This window comes from Coccinella septempunctata, chromosome 9, assembly GCF_907165205.1.
Source record: "Coccinella septempunctata chromosome 9, icCocSept1.1, whole genome shotgun sequence".
NCBI classification, from domain to species: Eukaryota; Metazoa; Arthropoda; class Insecta; order Coleoptera; family Coccinellidae; genus Coccinella; species Coccinella septempunctata.
Window position 1 is genome coordinate 4,126,798 of NC_058197.1, and position 23,956 is coordinate 4,150,753.

Consider the following 23,956-nt stretch of genomic DNA (forward strand, 5'->3'; position numbering starts at 1 on the left):
ACTTGTCGGTAAAATGGGCTTAATCGAAATAAAATGCCCTACTCGATCAGAAATGTAGACCCCAAACACTATATCTCTGAAATTCTTGAGTGAAAACAATGAATTATAGAAAAATACTCAGTATTTTCATCAGATTCAAGGTTTATTGAATATTGCTGGTAGAGACTGGTGTGACCTGGTAATTTTCATTGTTTAAGGATTGAAAATAATCAGGGTATGCGAAGACGAAATTTTTTGGCAGAGCAACATGCTTCCTAAATTGAAATCTTTCTATTTTTTCGATTTCTTTCCGGTAAAGGTACAAAAACATAATATATCTTTCGTAAAAGAAAATGGCATACGGTCAACAGGATCGAATTTCTCCCTTACGGATTGGTAAATGATATAGAATATAACAAAAATATTCCGGATCGCTCGGACATCGACAGCAAAAGTAGCAAAATGAAAACACGAGAGTATACAGTTGCCGCGTTCAATAATGAAACTTGCTCCGTACCCGAAATAGGTATCAGTGATTACCTCAGCCTTAATAACGGTGAATACTTAACTAGTTTTTTCATTGACAACTGCTTATGTCTGTTTGATGAGAACGGAAAATATCAAAAAATTTCAATACAGAAGATGGCGGGCTTGATATTTAATTCATGAGAGAATGTTCATATCAATTTGGAAAAAACAAGAATTGCTTTTCCTTTGAACGAAAATAATTCACAACACAACACACGTTATTCACAAAGTCAGATGCTACAAGGACAACTAAACCCGTTACAATTAGAATGCCTTGAAAGCTTAAAAAAACAAACAGAACATTCAGACACCCTCTGTGACTGTGATTCATTAGTGAATGAAATGCTCAGTTTTGAGTTCATCATATCACTACATGTCTGGTATGAGATATTATCACGCATTAATATAATAAGCAAATTATGGCAATCTGAACAAATCCATTTGAATATCGCTCTTTAGCATTCGCGTTCCTTCTCTGACTAGATCAAAGAATATCGACAATCTGGATTCGAAGAGTTCTCATCTGAAGTTCGTCAGTTTATTGAGAATAGCCAATGATTTCAGGAATAAACGGGTATCCAAGAAAAAAAAGTTCGATAATGAATGCAGCGATCAGCCTATTCAGTCCCCCAAAAGCCGATAGGAAACAGTTACACCATATTTGAGTCTATAATTAGCAATATAGATTCAAGATTTAAGTCTCTGAATCAACATTTTGCAACCTTTGGTTTCTTCATGATCTGAGGCAGTTGAAAAATAACCCAAAGCAATGTATTTCAAAGAACTATCAAGATTCACATGTAGCTCTGAAAGTTGGAGAGAGCAGTGATTTTCAACGAAACGAGTTGTATGAAGAAACGAAAACGATTATGCCAAATTTGCCCGAATTCATCGAAGATGTGAGACAGCTACTCCAGTATATAACAGAGTACAATTTTAAAGGAATTTATTCCAATTTATATATATAGTCACCAGAATGTCAAAGACCATATCAGTGAGTACAGCTTTCGCTGAAAGTAGCTTCTCCAAATCGAAACTTTAAAAAAATTATTCAAGAAATACCATGAATCAAGAATGATTCTCAGCTTTGGCAGTCTTATCACTATTGATATATATATCTGCTTCTATAAGCAGATATAGCATTTAATGTTGGAGTACGACACAATCATTGATGAATTCAGTGAAGCTAAAAGCAAGAAATTCCTATTTGTTTGATTTTTTTCATTCACAATTTTCTGTTGTAGTATTATTTAAAAATTGAAGATCTTCTTCATATAGTGTTTTATATTGAAGATAACAAGTTTTTCTGCATCAGCCAAAGGCCTCGCAAAATATATCTTGCCCACTGCTGACAACAAATAACTTGCCATTTTTGTTCATGGATACTCTGACAAAAGTTTGTGCTGATATATTCCCAGACTCTACAATCGCCAAAAATGTAGCATTGGATAGAACTAAATGAACAGCAAAGCTTAGGAAAATATTTCAAAGAGGAAATTTATTCTCACCTAAAAATTCCAGGAAATTTTTTTAGTATTATTATGGATGAAACCACTGATATTGGGACAATAAAGCGATGTACTGAGGAATTGCATGTAGCATTCAACACAATATCACATATATGTGATATTGCGCTGAGTCATTCCGTACGGTTCAAGGTGGTACTTATAAGAGGCTATCAAAAAGTGACAAGATTAAGAAATCCAGACCTCCATCCCAAACTGGATGGCTGACTTCAGGGGTTTTCCTCTTTAAACCCAAGATCCTTGAATCAAGGTCCTCTTGAGAATTTATTTGGATCTGTGAGATATGGATGTGGCGATAATCCAATAGTCCAACAATTCATTGGAAGCCTCAAGTGCCAAATTTCAAATGGTCTTGCAAAAAAGGCTTTCCACACCAAGAACTGCGAGGATGATGACCATAAGTTGCTCTCTTATTTTGAAATCCTTCCTTGAGTTGGATAAACTTCAAGAGGACACAGAGCCAGAAAGATCATCAGCTCAAATAATTCCTCAAGATAATTCGGATATTTCGAAATTATCTGCAGATATAGCTGGTGATATTTTTTGTGGAAGTCCCAAAATCTTTTTGGAACGTTGCTTATGTTTCAGGCTTCATAATCAAGGGAATCAAGAAGGGTATGTGTGCATCATGTGATTCAAAATTGCTTTGTAGCAATTTAGGATTTCATAATACATTCATATCCAATAAAGAGTGGTCTTAAATATCGTCATGGAAACCGCAATATGTCGTATGTCAAGAAAATCGGATTTATTATTATTGCACCATTTGTTGATCTGCACAGCATGCAATGGGTGTTATGTCAATAAACCAATCAGGAGCTGAGCAGCGCGCCCTTGCAATAAGTCGATCTTACATCCGCTTGATATCTGGTCATGAAAATAGTCGTCTGTCACAGGCGGTGTTGAGATTTATTTGTTTTCTTTCATTTTGTTCGGTGCAAGTTGTTGTATGTCACTACAGTTCAAGTTTTGTTGTTAAGTTTATGAAATTCATAATTGTTCTTGATAAAAACCAAACAAAACAGAAAGAAAGTAATTTTATTCTCATTCCATTATCATTTTACTCAAATTCATCACTTACACGTCGAATTTGCATGTTCATTCTAACCTAACTAATAAAATTCAATGAAATTGATTATCTTATCGTGGGAGTTTATTCTTAATTATAGTAAAATCACAATGTTGAGACTTTTAATGAGTAGCATGTTGATATTTTTATATTAACGTTGTTTCAAAGTATAATTTCAATGTGTGAAAGTATGATATACAATCTTTTGCATCTACAATTTTGGACACCAATTTGACATACGACATATTTTTATGTTTCGCAGGATAGTTGTAAAGAGGAAAAAATCATTAAATAAGATGTTTGGAGAAAGTCGTGGGAAATACTTGATGAATCTTGCATTATAACAGAATAGAACTAGAACTGATTTGGGTAAGTAAACATGGCTTTTAGAACACCCTGGGATACCCATTTCTATTTATGATATCGCTGGCTGTGTTAATTATGTATTTGATAAATCGATGACTCCAGCTAATATAAAATCCGGATTTCGAAAAACTGGGATTTTTCCTTTCGATAAATTCATATTTACAGATGACGACTTCGCAATTAGTAGCGTAACTGATAGGAATGTAAAGAAGCTCGAACACTTATAGACCAAATCAACCATCAACATCCAGCTGCATTGAAGAAAATATTATGCCAGTCTCCTTACTTTCAGCATCAGTTAATTCACACACAACTCCCAGATAAAAGCAAAGCACAGAAACTTCCGTAAGTCCGAAAGAATTCAAAGGATACCAAAAAGCTCAAGAACGAAAAAATTAGAGAAAGAAGAGAGAAACAGCTAAAAGTATTATCGCAACGGACACCCCAGAAAAGATCGCCCTGGAAGCTAAACAGATGGAGGGAGAAAGAAAAAAAGTTTAAAGAAGAAACATCGTGAAAAAAAAAGTAGGATTCGATAAAGACTCAACAGACGAAGAAAATGAGAACGCGGCGATAACTGAAGATTCTGATGATGAAAATTTATAATAAGATGCAAATATTAGTGTCCACCACAATAATTAATAAATTGATAACTGTATTTTGCGGGATAAGGACAAACTCTCGAAAGATCTTAAAGTATATTCAGCAACGTTTCGCAAACTCTCGTTTGCTTCATCAGGCCTAAAAACATTATAAAAATGTCATACAAAACACTTACAGTAAAGTATAAATAAATACCTCTATACTATAAATATATGATACTGATATGATATGATACTGAACATTTAAGCAAACTTTACAATTCTGTCTTGACAAAATATGTGCATTTATAGTGCTGTGCGAGCTTGGTGGAAACTAATTAATGTACGGTATTTCATTGAAAGAAAATGAAGATAATTCTGTGTTTGACAACCTTGATATTGTTTTACTGTATTGGTTTGTTCTGTTGTGTTTTCAGGTTATGTTTTCCTATGAATTATTTTGGATGTAAATATTCTGGAATTTTCCAAATGAATTTTAGCCAAACTTTTAGTATTTTAAGCTGTTTTTTTGTGATTTGACGTGGAATATACAGTTGATGCCGTCGGTTTTTAAAGTTTTTACATCTGAATGTCTTATTTATAGTATAGAGGTATTTATTTATACTCTACTGTAAGTGTTTTGTATGACATTTTTATAATGTTTTTAGGCCTGATGAAGCAAACGAGAGTTTGCGAAACGTTGCTGAATATACTTTAAGATCTTTCGAGAGTTTGTCCTTATCCCGCAAAATACAGTTATCAATTTATTAATTTATAATAAGAAAACTACACGTCCCTAGTTCACAGATGAAAATATTTATCATTTTTCATTTGAAGAAGTTTTTTTTCTGGTCTTGTTTGGTGTTCTGTGGTTTTTATGAATGAATGGAACATAGAACTGTTAGTTCACTGATTTTTATAAGTCTATGACTGTGGTCTGTGGATGAATTAATGAACATGGAACTGTTAGTTCGCTGTGATCTGTGAATGAATAAATGAATGAATTCAAAATTTTATATTAAAAGATGAATAAATGTGTTATAAAAAGCAAAGCACTTACTGAAGAACACAAAAAAAATTTCGAAAAACAAGAAATACAGGTAAGAAATAAGAAAACTGCTGTAAAATTTTCCATTTGTTATTGCGCGATTAGAGCAATTTTAATTTCTCAAATATATTCAGAAATACAGGTTCTATAGCTTGTCTATATTTCCAGAAGAAAGATTCAACGAAGAAATCAAATTTATCCCTAGAAAATAGTTATGGCATTGTTGCTGAAACTGTACCACTTGTACCAGTAGCAACCGGTTGCTCTTCATGGGATTCTGGTGATTCAACTCCAAAGCACAAGAATGATGAAGGTGAAAAACACTACAGTTTTGTTTCGGATACTTCTGATGCTGAATCTAAACATTCTGAGGTTCTGCTCAAATACAGAAATTTCATCATGATTTGGTCATGACCTTAGAAGAGGTCACCAATAGAAGAATAGAATAGAAGAAGAAAAGCATAATTCAGAACAATATATGCACTGTTTAAGAAAAATAAATAATATACTACAGAGACGGTGAGCATACCTCTGACCTAACCTAAAAAATTAGAATATTTTGAGAAAAAGTTGTATGTTTTATTGTATTTAGTTTATTGAGAGACAATTTTAAAGAGATCGTATCATATGTAGAATATGTAAAACTACATTAATTATATTTTTCAGCTGGCCTGATGATCGATAGCCAATAGAATAACTATCTTATAGTGTGTTTTATTACAATACCCTTATGATGAAGTTGGACACACTCATGGAGAAATTCATCAATAAAGGTCACTAAAACTTATGTTAGTAGTGAATATATAAGCGATGTTGGAGGGAAGTTAACAACACATAGTTATGCAAATGTAAGTGTCTTTCATCCTTTCAAAAGACAGTAATAGTAATGAAAGGCATTTGCGAGTGCATGCAATCAGCCCTAAGAAAATACAGTCATGTGTCTGCATTTTTGCTTTTCATCTGCGATTACATCAAAAAAAATGAACACGCAAAATTATTCGCCACAAGTCATCCCCGCCAATGGGGCCTTAGATCAAAAAAGCATAACCCATCAGCAGTTAAATCTGCTTTTTACACTATAAAGAGGTACGCATCAGAATAAGCCAATTTTGATCCAAGGACTGAAGGTAATGCGGACTGAAAAAAATCTTTGACTACGCCACTGCATTCTACATGAAGCAATGTCTACAGAATGTAACATTTGTATTTCGAAATCACTGATACTTTACGAAATAGAGGCACTTGTTTGAAGAGCCGAAAATTGAGTTTCCACATATAACTTGAGAACAAAAGAAGATAGAAGGAAGAGGTTTTGGCCATTAACAATCTTGTGAGATAACCCTGTAGATAAATGAACAGTCAACTACACACAAAAAAAACACCCACATGCCACAGTCATATGCACTATGTATGTACCATTCTTGCACTAAATGCTCAACTATAATATGCCTCGTAGTTATTGAAATCAAAAGCATTTTCTTAGCAAACCTATAAGTGGGGAGGATAAGTTCCTACCAACTCTTAAATGAAGAAATGTAGTGATTGCATTTTGAGTGTCACTCAATCCAGGAATAAATGAATATTTTTGATAATTTGTTTGCCTCCATAAGATTTTCTTCGCTAGGGATATCAGAATTTTCATTTATAAATATATAATATAAACCATTTCAACTAATAATATGTGGTAAATATCTTTCAATGAAAAATGTTTTCAGTATGTCAGTATTTTTTTGAAAAATACTTGCAAAATATTTCACTTATGCTGGTTACCACAACTAAGGATATTTGCTTAACTATCAAATGATGGCATAGACACTTGAACAATTTGCTCAAAACGATTCAATGTAAACAATTGATCCACATTAAAGATTACAAGAACATGTGGCTTTACATAAAAAAGTCTAAAATAATATATTGTCCCATTGCACACTGGCACAACATGAAAAGTAAGGAGAACTCTCTGAAGGTATCACGTAGAAGGGATAGCTCCTAGCTAAAGCTTCTGTTACCATGTATTTGTTCACCTCCTTCATAGAAAAACAGTATATGATTTGGTGAGCCGTATGTTTATTTAACTTGTTGAATAAATATTGTTATTACCCAAATGATGACTGAGGTTCTCAGTTTTTTCTATTGAACCATCACTTTGTCCTGGAATAATTTCATTCTTGGTGTAATCTTCCACAAGATTCTCTAAGGTTTAACTCTTAACAGTTTGCTAATGCTATTCTACTGAAAAACTGTATCACATTTACTGCACTCGATTTTAGTAAATAAAATCTGCCAAACACTCACCCGGCTTCTAGCGGTTATCATTGGAGAATTTTGAATTTGCTTGCTTCTAGGAAACCACCTGAAATGTGAATGATTAGCCATTTTGCGGTAATTGATGTTGCTATAGTAAATAAGTAGACCTAATAAATATTCAAACATTTTACATAAAAGTCGAGTTTTCCTGAACAAAACAGTTTCATTTGATATATTCTAAACTAATTAACAGGTGACAATAATAACCAAAATAATTTTGTTGATAAACTAAACGGAATGAAACCCTTTAGCAGTTCTATTAATAGATATGAAAAATGTATTATGCAGATATGCCAAACCAAAATTTGAATTAGGAAAATAACAACCAAATACGAAGTACTCACCGTTTTGAAACACTGCCAAATTTATCGACCTTTTCAATATCGGAAACCCGCACATTAATTTCAAATCAACAAATCTGTTTTTCAATGAGTAGATCAATCAGTTAATAACCACAGTCGCTTACATGATGTAAGTTTAACGATGGAAGTTACATCGTTCAATTTATTATAATAGCAATACAATAACAATAACAAAGTTAACCTTAAAATTAGAAGTCGGAACTCCAAGTATTGAGGTTAATCCATAGAACTTTAAAGATATTGACATAGAATTATGTGGGTTAATTTCATATAAAACTACTAGGTTCTGTGCATGGACCAGAGATATATCTCTGGCATGGATAAAGTCTCTGATTCTGTGGTAGAGAGTGTAGTGGACTGCTTTTTTTTTCAATATTGACATAACGACTGCCCTCTAGTGGACTTTATCAAAGACCACCAGTAAGAAATGAAATGTTAGAGAAGGTTTTCTGTACTAGCTATTGAATTGAAAGGGGAGATGGCGCAAGCGTTAAGAACCCTGGAAGACGCTCTTTTTCAAGTAGGTACTTGAGATCGAAAAGGCAAGAAATTCCTAATGAAGATGGCATTCATTAAGCGTCCTTTCTTGAAACGAGTTAAACCGGTTTTTCCTGTTAGTTAGTTTTTTTTCTGGAGTGAATTTTTGAGTAAGACAAAGCTTGTTTTTTTCTTTATTTTGTTCAGTGAATCCCATACGTAAGTTACCACTCATTTCATTATTACCGTTTCTTATTTTATTAATTTGAAGGTTTTATTGCGAATATGAGGTTTTGGGTACTTGATGCATCATATTAGTTTTCATTGTTAAAGTATTTCGTTAATTACTCGAGGGCCAATACCGTCCCCGTCTCTATTTTATGTGCTTCACACACAATATAACTCATTTTCTTTATTGTAGATAATAACATACTTTCTGAGTTTTTCTTTCTTTGAACACGTTATAGGGACGCCAGACGCCATTTTGGACGCTACCCCTTTTTGCTTCAAATTCTATTCCATTTATGATATGAGGGCTTGTTATTATAATAAACTTGTTTCATGGTGGATGCGCTTGTGTTATATAATATTCATAATATTAATTTCTTAATTTCTACATATTTTTTTGTGCTTATTTTATGAATACTTGTAAATGTCACTGAAGCGTCCCCAAGCCAAGCCAATGATTCGATTACTTAGGTACGACCAACAGGGTAAATACTGTAATTGCATTAAGAACCCTTAATTATCATTTTTCCTTTTCTTTTATTATTATTATTTGTCTCTTCACTGGTGGAGTTGGTCAATACAGGACATATTTGAACGTGATAGCCAAGAGCGGAAATAATTCATATTTGTGTTACGGGACAAACATACAACTTTTGTGGATTTTGCCCTTCCTAGTATCCTGCAGGCCGGATACCCTTGTATCTGCGTCGATTTCTGAGGCCGGATGCCCTTGCAGCTGCGTCTCTCTCCCCTGAGGCCGGGTACCGTTGTAACTGCGTCTCTAACCCTTTAGGCCGGATACCGTTGTATCTGCGTCGATTTCTGAGGCCGGATGCCCTTGCAGCTGCGTCTCTCTCCCCTGAGGCCGGGTACCGTTGTAACTGCGCCTCTAACCCTTTAGGCCGGATACCGTTTTATCTGCGTCGATTTCTGAGGCCGGATGCCCTTGCAGCTGCGTCTCTCTCCCCTGAGGCCGGGTACCATTGTAACTGCGTCTCCAACCCTTTAGGCTGGATGCCCTTGCATCTGAGTCTAATCCTTCCCACAATCCCCTGACTGAACCCTACCCAATTCAGAACTGTTGTATGCTGAACGTAACTCATCTCACTTAAGTATCGGGTTAAGAGTCATCATAAAGGAGCTGATAGCTGTAGATGTAACTGATTCCACCAAGTGTGCATTTCACATGAGATTTTCTCTCGCCAGTTGAACCTGTTGCCGTAGCTACGTAAAATCATACCTGTATAGGATATTATATAATTGCTGCTGTTCTAAGGGGAGGTTTTCTCGCAGCTCTTTTTCCTCCCCTCTGCTGCGCCCTAGAGCTATGACATTGGAAATCGTCTCCAATGAAACCCGAAATAAACGTTTCTTGTTTGGGTTTAAATGTGTTGTTTTCTTTCGAATCTCCCAACCTCCCGTCAATTTTTCTATTAGTAATCAGGGTAAGTACTTTGGGTTGCCTACGTAATGTGGAGTCCTACCACAACCAGACGATCACGATTTTTGGCCATAGAGTAGTAAGGTGTCTTTAAAGTAAGTATCTTCGAAGTAAAAAGAATTCTACAAGCATCACTGACCAGCGCAAGGTAATTTAAGGCCAGGACAGTACAGAGTGGTGCCGTGACCAGGATCCTTGTAATGAAAGTAGAAAGTGGAGGTTGAGAGGTTCAATAGATATTTTAATTGTTTTTTTTTTAACTAGCATTCTCAACATTTTGAACTTTGTTTAAATTATTGAACTGCCGTTAACCCCTTTATTGTCCAGACGTTCATTCGCAAGATGGAAGATGCTAACTTAGACCAGAGTGGGCTAGCCACTAGGGGCGAAGTGAGAGCCATTGGGGAGGAAATCCAGCGACAACGGGAACTTCAGAACCAGCATACCCAGCTTCAGACACTTCGGACCCTCCTTCGCCTGTCTTACACCGAGCTGTGGGTGCATCACCCATTCTGAGGACCTACCCTACGGAATCACGATCGACTTGTGGTCGTGACAACCCTGGTGCTGTCCCTCAACCCCTGGGACCATCCTTGAATGCTAGCGTGGCAGAGTGGCAGGGGGCGACGCTGTCTTTAATAGCGATGTGCAGCGCTTCCAATTCTGAGGCTCCTACTTATCGGAATGCTGTGCGTCATCATCCAGCGAGGTTCTTTAAGGCGTTAGAGGATCACTTCAGCTTGACTCATACTCCGAAGTCGGACCATCTAAACCTTGCCAAATCCAGGTTCTGCAAAAGACTGGGTGGAATACCAGTCCGATGGTTGGTCCACCTATGACGATTTCAAAGGGGAGTTCTTAGCTGCTTTCTGGTCTGTGGATCAACAACATGAAGAACGACTGCGCCTAGGCATGAGGAAGTACCAAGCTACACAGAACGGAGACATGGCGATGCACTTTCTCCGCCAAGTCAATTGTTATCGTTCGTCCTCGCCACCTTTGTCACAGGGCACGATGCTGCGAGAAATAATGCAACAGTACGATGCATCTGTTCAGTCACTGTGGGTCTCATTGGACAACCCAACGCTGGCTAACAGTATAACATTTTTGGAAAGGCAGGACAACATCATAAAGTAAAAGAGATAAAAACTAACCAATATAACCCCTTTCATCATCCCAGTCGAATGAATGCTTTTGCTTGTCCTACAGACTTATGGCCATTTGATATCTAACATTAACAATCTGTATATTAACCCAGCACGATAACTATTTCGAAGCTTATGCAATGTAGGGGCGTAGTTATATTAGATTTACAAATATTGCGTTGCTAGCAACAAACATTGAGTAGGATAGTGAATATCTATGATAGAGTAGATAGTAGATCAGTAGGAGAGCCTTTTTCTATGCCTTTCTCGATATGAAAGCTTACTATAAACTAGGAGAGGCAGAATAACCAAGTCTTGAGGCACAGCACTTTCGAACAAGGGACTAACCTGTTGTACTTCCCGAATCAATTCATAGGGTGGATTACGTACCCAATAAGAGCAACAGTGTCGCAGTCGCTCTTCGTAGATGCCATGGTGATTTAGGTTCAAACTATACCAAGGGAGTATGAGCTGGTCGCCTACCTTATTGCGGCTAAACTAAACTTTTTCAACAATAGCTCACCCATGATTCTGAGTGTTGCCGAATTTAATTTTTTTTTTCTCTACCTTAGAGAACCCCGAAGACATCTGTGACACTTAATGACGTTGTTATCCATTCGCTGAACAGTAGGGATGCTGCCATTTCTGGAACGCCAGAAGTGTGGAACCAACTCTTTTCGTCCAGACCCAACAGAAGTACCTTAACTGTGGCAGATGTCGATATCCGTAAGCCGTCAACATCCAGGATGGCCAAGGAGTATGCAGTCATGGTGTGGCCAGCGACAAATGCTACCACTGACCGGAGAATTGGGAATACTGATCCAGATAAGGTATAGATGTTGAAGCTCCAACTCTCTTCGCATGGTGCTCCTCACAGATTACAGAGTAGAATAGATCTGACACTCACGTTCTATGATGCAAAATACAGTTTATCCCGCCCTCAGCGCCCCCATGCGGCTGCCACCCAACTAACCGGGAGAAATGTCGGTATAACTGGAAACTGCAATCGCATGGCGCGAAATTTAAATTAGCCCATTCACTGGTATTTTAGACGTCGATAGTATAATATGGATTATTAAGGGCGAATTTTAAGGAGAAATAAAACTTGTCATGAAAAATATACAGCACAGGAAAAAAAAATATGGAAATACATAAGCTATAATTATGGCAATGAATATATGAGCAGAGGTAAAATGTCAATAGGGTCACATATCTTCGTAAGACAATAATTATAATAAACAGTAATAATATTAATAAAGAATGATCACGCCTAAACAGGGAGGCAATGAATAAAATAATGAGTCAGGTGGTATGCATCAGAATTTATCCTCATCAGTAATAATATTGTTCATAGGAAATGAGGTTGAAATTATTATATGTTCAGAAATCTTCAACATTATCCAAAAAGGACACAATGTTTGTTGGGAGTCGGCAATAGAAATCAAAAACAGCATGCCAAAGCTTAGAATGCATGAATAATTCGGAAAAGAAAAAATTAGTTGCCCAAAGACCTATGTGGATTTTATATTTTCCTGCAGGAAAGATTTCAAAGTCTCTAAACAACGACTCCCTGTTTTATCTTCCTCACAGTTAGATCACCAGGAATGCACCGACATGAAATTATTAATAACTAAAGTTTTGAATGATGAAATAAAGTGTTCAACATTTGGGTTAGTATTCCTTACTCCATGTGCTCTAATGTACCCAAAAAAGTTTACTAAACAATCTTGATTGAAAGTCCCAGTGAGAATATATTTAAAGTGATAATCATTGAACAGTTTTTGAGTAAGGTAAAGGAATGCGTTCAATGTTATGACTTTAGCCTTGCGGCTTTCACACTCCTCTCCAGAGGAAAATTCACTTATCCCAGATATCTCAGATATCAAAAGGATTAAGCTCTGTTGGAGCCCTTTCCAGGTTTTCGGGCTCGTGGTGGTGGTCGGGTCCGGGTCGCTCCTCGCCTCCCTGCTGTAGGTTGGATTCCTGCTCCACCCGCACTTCCTGTCGGAGCAGACGGTGTTCCTCTGCATTCCCCATGTACTTGCGTACAGTTCTCGCCGTTCCGAGCAGTACCGCCTTCTGCATGACTCTATAGATATTTTCGTCCAACTGAAGTTTCCTCAAGTTCTCTAGTAGTTTCTTCGGTATCAGGCCTGTAGATGAAATGACAATAGGGATGGTCTTGATATCTTTCAGCTTCCACTGTCTTCTGGTTTGTTCCTCGAGATCTCTGTATTTTGAAATTTTTTCAGTGTGCCTATCTAGAAGATTGGTATTATTTGGAATTGCCACGTCTATGAATAGTGCTCTGTCCTCATCCTTATTGAGCAATATGAGGTCTGGTCTATTGTGGGTTATTTTTCGGTCTGTGAGAACCGTGCGATCCCAGTAGAGCTTGTGATGTTCGTTTTCCAGCACAGCATCCGGATGGTAATTGTAATAAGGAACCTTTTTCGAAGTTAGAAGTTGGTGTTTTAGTGCCAATTCTTGGTGAAGAATTATTATTATTATTATTAATTCCCAAAAAGAGTAGGGGTTATACCCATAAACTCAAAAATACGAAATAAAATGGAATGCTCCAATACATTAATCGGATAACTCGCACGTATGTTCACAGTCACTTGAAAAGTCATTTGAAAAATCACTTGAAAAGTCAATTCTGGTTCTGAATGAGCAGATCGAGTCGGTTTTTGAACGTATTCACCGAGTTGGCACCAACCACACTATGTGGAAGACGATTCCATCCATCGAAAACTCTATTGGAGAGAAACACTTGACGCTGTGTAGTCCTAAAATTCTCCTTGGCCAGTTTGAAGGCATGGCCGCGGAGTTGAATGTTGTCACTATATTCTTCAAAGTGGGCACCACAATGGATCTTTTCTTTCGAGGGCAATAAAATGAAATACTGTTGAAAATTTGTATCGCCTGCTCCCAAACAACATTGTGTTCTGTTTGAATACTAACCGTCTTCTTTAAGAGTTTCGCAGTGGATGTCCAAGCTCTGGATACATTCAACGAATCAAATAACTCATCCAAGGGTAATTATGGAGAACATGCCACCATCGAGAAATACGGTTGAAAAATTCAGTACTTACTAATTTTGGGGCGTAGATTGCGAATCCGAAGTCGAAATCCCGTGCAAATGCCTAGTTTTTGAGAAAAAAAATAAAAATGGTAACTTCATTCACGTCCCTTCATTTCTTTATATTTGCCGTAAAAATGCATTCGTTCTTGATTTCAGCCAAGTATTTCGTGTAAAGATTCATTTTCAATCACAATTCATGCATCTCCATCCGTTTTTTTACCATCAATTCGGTAAAAACGAGATGTTTACGTTTGCCCACGAAATCGGCCATTAGGGTTATGATGACAGCGAGTGGAGCGTAGTTGCCAGACCGAAAATTTTTCGGATCAGCCAAGAAACCACGGGGAAGTGTGTGCCACCCAGAGATATATCTCTGGGCCCACCTTTGTCTGCATAGGAGAATGGAAAAAGGAATGATTTTGAGAGGGAAAAAGAAGGTTAGGTAAGGTTACGTTAGAACTTTTTCTAGCACATAATTGAGGCGAGTACAGCTCTCTCCAAATGATGAGGAAGCAAATAATTGAATAGTTCAAATCTGCGGTTTAGTTCCTGTAATAATGTTATTTTTCGTTTCTATTTTATTATTCAAGCTTCTCCTGTTCATATTTGTTCGTAACCTCGCCTAACCTTCTCACAATCATTCCTTTTTTCCATTCTCCTATCCAAGCCCCGACCTCCCCGTTGTCTTTTCTGGATGACTTTTTCAGCTGTACTCACCTCACGTATGTGAAAGAAAAAGTTCTAACGTAACCTAACCTAACCTTCTTTTTCCTTCTCACAATTATTCCTTTTTTCCATTCTCCTATCTAGGCAAAAGTGGCCCCAGAGATATATCTGGGTGGTCTACATCTCCCCGTGGTATCTTTGCTGATCCGATAAATTTTCAGTCTGGCAACCTCGCTCCACTCGCTGTCATCATAACCCTAATGGCCGATTTCGTGGGCAAACGTAAACATCTCGTTTTTACCGAATTAATGGTAAAGAACGGATGGAAATGCATGAATTATGATTGAAAATGAATCTTTACACGAAATACTTGGCTGAAATCAAGAACGAATGGATTTTTACGGCAAATATAAGGAAATGAAGGCACGCGTATGAAGTGACCATTTTTATTTTTTTTCTCAAAAACTAGGCATTTGCACGGGATTTCGACTTCGGATTCGCAATCTACGCCCCAAAATTAGTAAGTACTGAATTTTTCATCTGATTTATCCGATGGTGGCATGTTCTCCATAATTACCCATCCAAGAATAGTTATAACGTCAGCAGTGTCGATAGCCTCTCTGTGAAGCTGAAGCGGATGCTTGATTTCTAAAAAGGAAAATAGTAAATTTTGGTATTACTATGTTTCAAAAAATACTTACCCCATTGAGAAATGAGCTTCATCATTGACCCCACGGAGTGGCTTAATAACTGACTACACAGTTTGACTTTCATTTCCATTAACACAATTTTTAAAGGGTTTGGTTGGATTGGTTTAAGTATAAACGATTAATGTTATAATTACGTGGTTCTTTGAATCAAATATTTCTTACAAGAAAATTGATTTCCTGATAAAACTGTCGAGTTCAATAAATGGGTATTTTTAATTTACTCTCGTATAAGATCTCGTTTGTAAACAAGAATTTGCATTAAAGCATATTGACATTGACACTGTTGGCGTTCACAAATCCAATATGTCACTTATGTCAGAATACAGTAATCTGTGGAGAATATGATATATATTTTCGTATGCAGTGCCACATAGCGATTGATTGCAGAACTAAAAACCGTATTTGGGGTGGGGGTAAGGAAGTGTCAAGCCCCTGGTGCTCCTCGAGTCGAACCTTCAAAGGGGCGACTGTAGTGGACTGCTTTTTTTTTCAATATTAACATAACGACTGCCCTCTAGTGGACTTTATCAAAGACCACCAGTAAGAAATGAAATGTTAGAGAAGGTTTTCTGTACTAGCTATTGAATTGAAAGGGGAGATGGCGCAAGCGTTAAGAACCCTGGAAGACGCTCTTTTTCAAGTAGGTACTTGAGATCGAAAAGGCAAGAAATTCCTAATGAAGATGGCATTCATTAAGCGTCCTTTCTTGAAACGAGTTAAACCGGTTTTTCCTGTTAGTTAGTTTTTTTTTTTCTGGAGTGAATTTTTGAGTAAGACAAAGCTTGTTTTTTTCTTTATTTTGTTCAGTGAATCCCATACGTAAGTTACCACTCACTTCATTATTACCGTTTCTTATTTTATTAATTTGAAGGTTTTATTGCGAATATGAGGTTTTGGGTACTTGATGCATCATATTAGTTTTCATTGTTGAAGTATTTCGTTAATTACTCGAGGGCCAATACCGTCCCCGTCTCTATTTTATGTGCTTCACACACAATATAACTCATTTTCTTTATTGTAGATAATAACATACTTTCTGAGTTTTTCTTCCTTTGAACACGTCATAGGGACGCCAGACGCCATTTTGGACGCTACCCCTTTTTGCTTCAAATTCTATTCCATGATTTGAGGGCTTGTTATTATAATAAACTTGTTTCATGGTGGATGCGCTTGTGTTATATAATATTCATAATATTAATTTCTTAATTTCTACATATTTTTTTGTGCTTATTTTATGAATACTTGTAAATGTCACTGAAGCGTCCCCAAGCCAAGCCAATGATTCGATTACTTAGGTACGACCAACAGGGTAAATACTGTAATTGCATTAAGAACCCTCAATTATCATTTTTCCTTTTCTTTTATTATTATTATTTTTCTCTTCACTGGTGGAGTTGGTCAATACAGGACATATTTGAACGTGATAGCCAAGAGCGGAAATAATTCATATTTGTGTTACGGGACAAACATACAACTTTTGTGGATTTTGCCCTTCCTAGTATCCTGCAGGCCGGATACCCTTGTATCTGCGTCGATTTCTGAGGCCGGAGGCCCTTGCAGCTGCGTCTCTCTCCCCTGAGGCCGGGTACCGTTGTAACTGCGTCTCTAACCCTTTAGGCCGGATACCGTTTTATCTGCGTCGATTTCTGAGGCCGGATGCCCTTGCAGCTGCGTCTCTCTCCCCTGAGGCCGGGTACCATTGTAACTGCGTCTCCAACCCTTTAGGCTGGATGCCCTTGCATCTGAGTCTAATCCTTCCCACAACCCCCTGACTGAACCCTACCCAATTCAAAACTGTTGTATGCTGAACGTAACTCATCTCACTGAAGTATCGGGTTAAGAGTCATCATAAAGGAGCTGATAGCTGTAGATGTAACTGATTCCACCAAGTGTGCATTTCACATGAGATTTTCTCTCGCCAGTTGAACCTGTTGCCGTAGCTACGTAAAATCATACCTGTAAAGGATATTATATAATTGCTGTTGTTCTAAGGGGAGGTTTTCTCGCAGCTCTTTTTCCTCCCCTCTGCTGCGCCCTAGAGCTATGACATTGGAAATCGTCTCTAATGAAACCCGAAATAAACGTTTCTTGTTTGGGTTTAAATGTGTTGTTTTCTTTCGAATCTCCCAACCTCCCGTCAATTTTTCTATTAGTAATCAGGGTAAGTACTTTGGGTTGCCTACGTAATGTGGAGTCCTACCACTACCAGACGATCACGATTTTTGGCCATAGAGTAGTAAGGTGTCTTTAAAGTGCTGTCATTCGTAAGTATCTTCGAAGTAAAAAGAATTCTACAAGCATCACTGACCAGCGCAAGGTAATTTAAGGCCAGGACAGTACAAGAGAAGGTAGTAAATAAAAGTGGTGCTCCAAGCTCCAAAAACGGGGAACATAGGAGTCGCTGCGATCGCTACGTTGATCGATAAGGGGTGGGCATTCAATCGTCAATTTGAAATGAAAATTACTGTTCTGTGTGAACAACCTTCATTTTATTTTATCTGGTTCTCTGTCACCACAGTTGCAAAGATTCTCTAATCTTTTGCACAGTTCTAAAAATAATACTCAAATATATTGAAATTTTGGAGGGTATCCTCTACCCTGCAAAATATTGTTTTTTAACGCTTTATTGAAATTTACAATCTACTACTCTTAAGTATTAAGTAAATGTGTTGAAATATTATCTTACATGAAGGAGTCATCAAACATTATTGATACCTCTGTACAATACTTCAATTAAAGTCAATTGGCCAAGTTTTTTGTAGTCTTCTTCTGCTGAGGGGGTTTTGTGCCAGTTGGTCTATGAGGCTGTTGTCATGACCTTCTAGGACTTCTAGGTTCTGATAGTATTTTGTTGTTCGTTTTTTTATTTCATCTACGATAAATGGTATCATTAAATCATTATGTGTGATGTAGTTGGACACGTACCAAGGCGCATCTGTTATTGAGCGAAGTATTTCGGACTGAAGTCTCTGTATTATTTGTATATTGGATTTCTTGGCACACCCCCAGAATTGTATGCCGTATGTCCATATCGGTTTAATTATCGCCTTGTAGATTAATATTTTGTTCCGAAAAGACAGTTCGGATTTTCTTCCTATGAGCCAATACAATTGTCGGATCTTCATGTTTATTTGTGTTTTTTTTTGGCTAAGATGTGTGGTTTCCAAGTGAGGCGTTGGTCTAAATGAATTGCAAGGTACTTGGCTTTTGTTCTAACGGGTATTTGAATACCGTGGATTTGGATAGGAGGACATATATTCCTTTTGTTGGTGAATGTAACTTGGACTGACTTTGTTTCATTGATAGAGTGAGTCGCCATTTTCGATACCATTGTCCCAAATCAGTCAGATGTTCCTAGAGGTTTTTGGAGGCCCAATCAGCATTTTCGTGAGATGTAAGTGTCGCTATATCATCTGCAAATGAGGCTAATGTTGTAGTTTAATTTTCTGGAATGTCAGATGTATAGATCAGGTAGAGCAGTGGACCCAATATACTTCCTTGTGGAATTCCTGCTTTTATTTTAGTTGGGCATGATATAGCATCACTGATAAGATAATATGGTTGGGTGAGTAGTTTCTTGAGTTTGAATAGAAGTCCGTTCTGCCATACCTTATCGAAAAATTGAGATGAATCCAGGAATACAGCTGTGCAATATGTGTTCTCTTCTAGGCTTGTTGAAATAGTGTTCACTACACAATTTGATGAATTGCAGAGTGGTGTTCCCTAAAACCTAGTTGATGATCGGGTATGAGTCTGTTCATGTCCATGTCCTTCTTCAATCTTTTGAGTAGGAGTTTCTCGAACAGTTTTCCTAATATTGGTAATAGACTTATGGGTCTATAGGATTTTATGTTCAGTTTTGTTCGGTTTAGGTATCATAATCATTTCAGCATATTTTTAGATTCTGGGAAAAAAAGACACACTCATAATTCGTTTGAAGTTGTTTCAGAATTTCTGCTCTTATCAAGTCAAATCCAGGAGCTTTCTTGTTTTTTAAGTTCTTTATTTCATGAAAAACTTCTTTCGGCTTGGAAGGTCTAACAGGCAGCGACATTTGACAGGCTATATCTAGGAATGACTCAACTTCTGTATCATCTACTAATGGTTGGGATTCATCTGGGGTAAATACTTCTGATAAACGTGTTGCAAGCAGTGCTGTTTTATCCTCATCAGAGCTAGCGCACTCTGCATTCAGCTTTTTGATCGGAGGATTTCGCTTTATAGGTCTTTTGTAGTTTTTCGTAGCTTTCCAGATGTTGTGATCGCCTTTATCGTCAATGTTCTCTATGTGGTGTTGGAATTGTGAATTGAAGTAACTTTTTTATTATTATTATTACACTACAATATGAGTGGAGGTTAAACCTATGCACTCAATATAGAAATAATATATATAATATAATATATATCTTTTTATTTTATATATAGCCGATTTACCTGCATCAATTAGATCTAAATGTGCACTCTTCGCTGATGACACGAAGATTTTCAATCGCTCAATCAATTCACGGTTTATTCAGCAGGATCTCGATGATCTAAGCAGTTGGTGCCAGAGGTGGATGATGCCCCTGAATTTGAGCAAATGCTGTGTTATGCACATAGCTTAGAATAACCCTTCGGCCCATTATTACATCGATGGGGTAAGACTTGGCACAGTGACTCGCCACTTGGATCTCGGTGTGACTATAGCGGAAGATTTGAGCTGGTCGTACCATATCGCTTCAGTATCAACAAAGGCGAGACAGATGATCTACCTCTTCAGCAAAACATTCCCAAACACTGATGTTGTCTCCTGGGGCATGATTTATAAATCTTATATTCGGCCGATAATGGAGTATGCTGGTCCGGCTTGGTGGACTTCTTTGCGAGGCGAGGTGGATGGGTTGAAGTCTGTTCAGAGATGGTGCACCAGAATTCCCTACGGTGTTAGGAGACCCGACTACGCAACAAGGTTGAGAGTGCTCGATATGCCCACATTTGAACAACGACGTGCGAGAGGCGACTTAATATTCTCCTACAGAGCGGTCCATGGTCACTTTGGTCCGGATATTATGAATATGTACCGTATGAACACGAACAATTTACGGGGCCATGGATTTAAGCTCGCGAAGTAAAAATTCAGGACTACCCAGAGGCAAATGTTTCTGTCAAACCGAGTGTTCAATGTTTGGAACTCCTTGCCTGAAACCGTCGTAGAATCGTCTTAAGTGAATGGATTCAAGAACTGCTTTGACAGATGGGTGACCTCGTCGTGATGACGGTGTTTCTATAGTTTTTTTTTCTCTTTGTTTTCAATCATATGTATTAAGTTCATCTTCAGGAGTTCAATTTAAACTTAGTTTTTATGTGAGTTTATAGGTGTATTCCTCTACTCTTATTTAAATAAATAATAATAATAATAATATATAATGTATGCTAGAAAGTAGATAAATTTAAGCAGTTCTCCATCGGTCGTACATGTACACTTGAACTTGTTGACTGTATCAGCATTCACCACTTCATTCGGGAGACGATTCCAAACGTCGAAAATTCTGTTAGGTAGGAAGATGGTAGATGGTTTTTAACGATTTTGGCAAGTTTGAAACTATGTTCGCGAAGATGGTTTGTATTTAAAGGAAATAAATGATCAAGGTCCACACGAAAGAATCCATGCGTAGCCCTAAAAGGCACGCTGGTCTTCGAATCTGGTCAGCCCAAATAATCCCATTCTTGCTTCGTAGCTTGGTCGAGAGAACCAGGAAAACGGGATTCTTGTGCACCATCTCTGGATAGACTCAAGAAGCTATAAGTCAGATTTTTGAGCCACCCACCAAACTGGCCCGGCGTACTCCAGAATAAGCCTCACGTAGGTTGTGTACAGCAATTTGGCAGTCTGTATACTACAACCTCTGAAAGACCGCTGGATGAGGTAGGCGGCCCTCCTAGCTCTACTGCTGGCCTCGGTTATATTCTCCGACCAGTCAAGATGAGAATTGACGATCACCCCAAGATCACGGTGGCTCCGGACCACACTAAGCGGCTCTCCAGCCAGCGTATAAGGAAGTTTGGGGTTATTTCTGACGTGGTGCAGAACACAGCACTTGTTGATGTTGAGAGGTAGCAACCATTTTTCATTCCAGAGAGCAATACTATCCAGATCGGACTGCAGCTGGTTAGAGGTAAGAGCGGAATACTGTATAATTTGGCATCGTCGGTAAACAGGAGACACTTTGAGATCAATGATTGTGGGAGATCCGCTGTGTACAGCAGGAAAAGAATCGGTCCAAGAACCGATCCCTGGGGCACACCACTTGAAACCTTCCTATATATTGTAGAGAAAACACCACCAACCCTAACTCTAAAAGTTCTATCACTGAGGAAGGACTTTATCCATGAGAGCAATCCTCCTCGAATTCCCATATACTACAGCATATGAATAACCGACGGTGGGGAACTCTGTCAAACGCCTTGGCGAAATCCAAATAAACAACATCAATCGGAATACCACCGTCTAAACACTTGGACCAGTCATTCACTGCCATGAGAAGGTTAGTCATCGTTGATCGACCCTGCTGAGCTGTGATGTATCCAACTAGGGTAGGTTCGGCTAATCGTCTATGCGGTGGAGGGATGACGAATAATGTTCGGCAGACTCATCAAAGGGTGTTTATTTCTTAAGACATGTTGAACGGAGCACAGACTATCGAATTGACAACTGTATGATGTAATTCAATAATGAATGAATACACACACTGAATGAATCTTCCTTAGCCAATTGCTATATATTATTATACATTGTTTACGTGTTGTGTTTATAATACATCATGAATTGATAAATATGAATGACAATGGTTATAAACATACAGATACAGATTACGTGTTATCTCAAGATCAGTTCTATCTATCTGAGGCACGTTCTAATAATGATGTAAGGTTTCACAGGCCTTGCCGTCTCACGTATGAAAATATACAGGTTGTTCATACTGATACATACTACAGAGCATTAGGTATCAATTTATTAGACTTGGAAAAATCAAAAATGTGTTCGGTTATTATTCTTTCGAATAATTTGCAGACAGTGGACACGAGACTTAAGGGGCAGTAGTTAGAAGGAGAGGTCTTCCCTTTTCTTAAAAACAGGCGTCACCGAAGCCGAACGCCACTGTAAAGGAAATGATTAAATAAGCATAGATCTTTGAAAAAGATGGACAAGTGGTTCAGCAAAAGCACCAGAACATTTCGAAAGGAGAAGACAAGTAATTCCATCACTACCGGGAGCAGCAGCGACCCTCAGGCCGAAAAGATACTTCTCTACAATATCTGACGACAAAGGTATATGATCAAGGGAGCTAGAACATCGAGGAGTAAGTAAAGGAGGTATGGCTGACATAGGCTCATCAGTGAAGTGGGAGGAAAATGTTTCAGCGAGAACATCAGCTGACTCATAATAGGTGCTGCACTGTTCTCCAGGGTCAAAATCACCAAGGTGGCAAATTCCACATTCTCTTTTATGATGAATATACCTAGCAGCCATTACTTTGATAATCAGCTCAAATTATCACTCAACTTGTATATGAACTATATTCACTTTGGTAGAGCATAGAATTGAGTAGTTCACTAGTAATTTCATTTTTAAATTGAGCTATCGCATAAAACAATCATTCCGGGAACGTTTTTTTGATGTTGATAATAAAATGGGGGGATAATCTAAGTAATTTTTTCCTCTCCGTCCAAAAGCAGTAGTGCGCAGTTAATCATCGTACACTGAAATACTCTAATGAAATCCCAAGCAAAAACATTAAGGAGCAGGAGATCGCTATGAATTGAGCTTCATGATTGTTTCTTGGTATTGAATTCTGCAAATATGCTAATATCGCCGAATTATATACAAACAAATAATCTGTAGGTATGAGGAACCCTATTGATTTTAATATAACCAGATCCTGTTCTTGAATATCTGAAATAATACAGTATTATTTGAGTTTTGGGTGACGTTCCCGGAAATGACGACGTGTTCACGGAATGATGTATGTGTTCCGTAAATGACGATAAAGATAAAATGTAAAATTATCGAATCATAAGCAGATATTTAGATGCCGTATTCATATATTTGGTTTATTCTTAATTATTAATCATTCTAAAGTCATCAACCTTTACGTTTTTAGCTTCATTTACACACTTCCATTGAAAGTATGCCGCAGAATCTGTATCATCACCTGGCTCAAAATTTGTATTTTCAGAGTTATCACATAAACCATTCATACAGTCATGGGAAGTTATATCGCAACTATAATCCATGATATTTCTCTCAACACCTCCGTACTTGATATTTTGTAAGTTTTTTTATTTGTTCAGTTTGAGTTCGAAACTTTCGTGCTTGACACATAAACAGGTTTCTCTATCCCTTAATCTTGGGGCAACTACCCAAAATGTTTTTGCCCTTAATAATATTGAATAGGACA

At 37.6% G+C, this 23,956-nt stretch overlaps 1 protein-coding gene and 2 long non-coding RNA genes across 3 annotated transcripts; 1 reads left to right on the plus strand and 2 right to left on the minus strand.

Annotated features, from left to right (window-relative positions):
* The first annotated feature begins 4,349 nt into the window (after positions 1–4,349).
* On the plus strand, positions 4,350–4,774 carry LOC123320933. The gene is made up of 2 exons (XR_006538827.1): positions 4,350–4,660; positions 4,718–4,774. It is a non-coding gene; the product is annotated as an uncharacterized LOC123320933 (long non-coding RNA).
* Positions 4,775–6,386: 1,612 nt separating this feature from the next.
* Positions 6,387–7,970, minus strand: LOC123320187. Its single transcript, XR_006538709.1, has 2 exons — positions 7,749–7,970; positions 6,387–7,450 (listed from the first exon to the last, which is right to left on the minus strand). It is a non-coding gene; the product is annotated as an uncharacterized LOC123320187 (long non-coding RNA).
* Positions 7,971–10,991: 3,021 nt separating this feature from the next.
* Positions 10,992–16,383, minus strand: LOC123320190. Its single transcript, XM_044907395.1, has 2 exons — positions 15,954–16,383; positions 10,992–11,921 (listed from the first exon to the last, which is right to left on the minus strand). Exons 1-2 carry the CDS (start codon positions 16,018–16,020, stop codon positions 11,626–11,628), a joined length of 363 nt encoding a protein of 120 aa, XP_044763330.1. The 5' UTR covers positions 16,021–16,383; the 3' UTR covers positions 10,992–11,625.
* Positions 16,384–23,956: the final 7,573 nt, after the last annotated feature.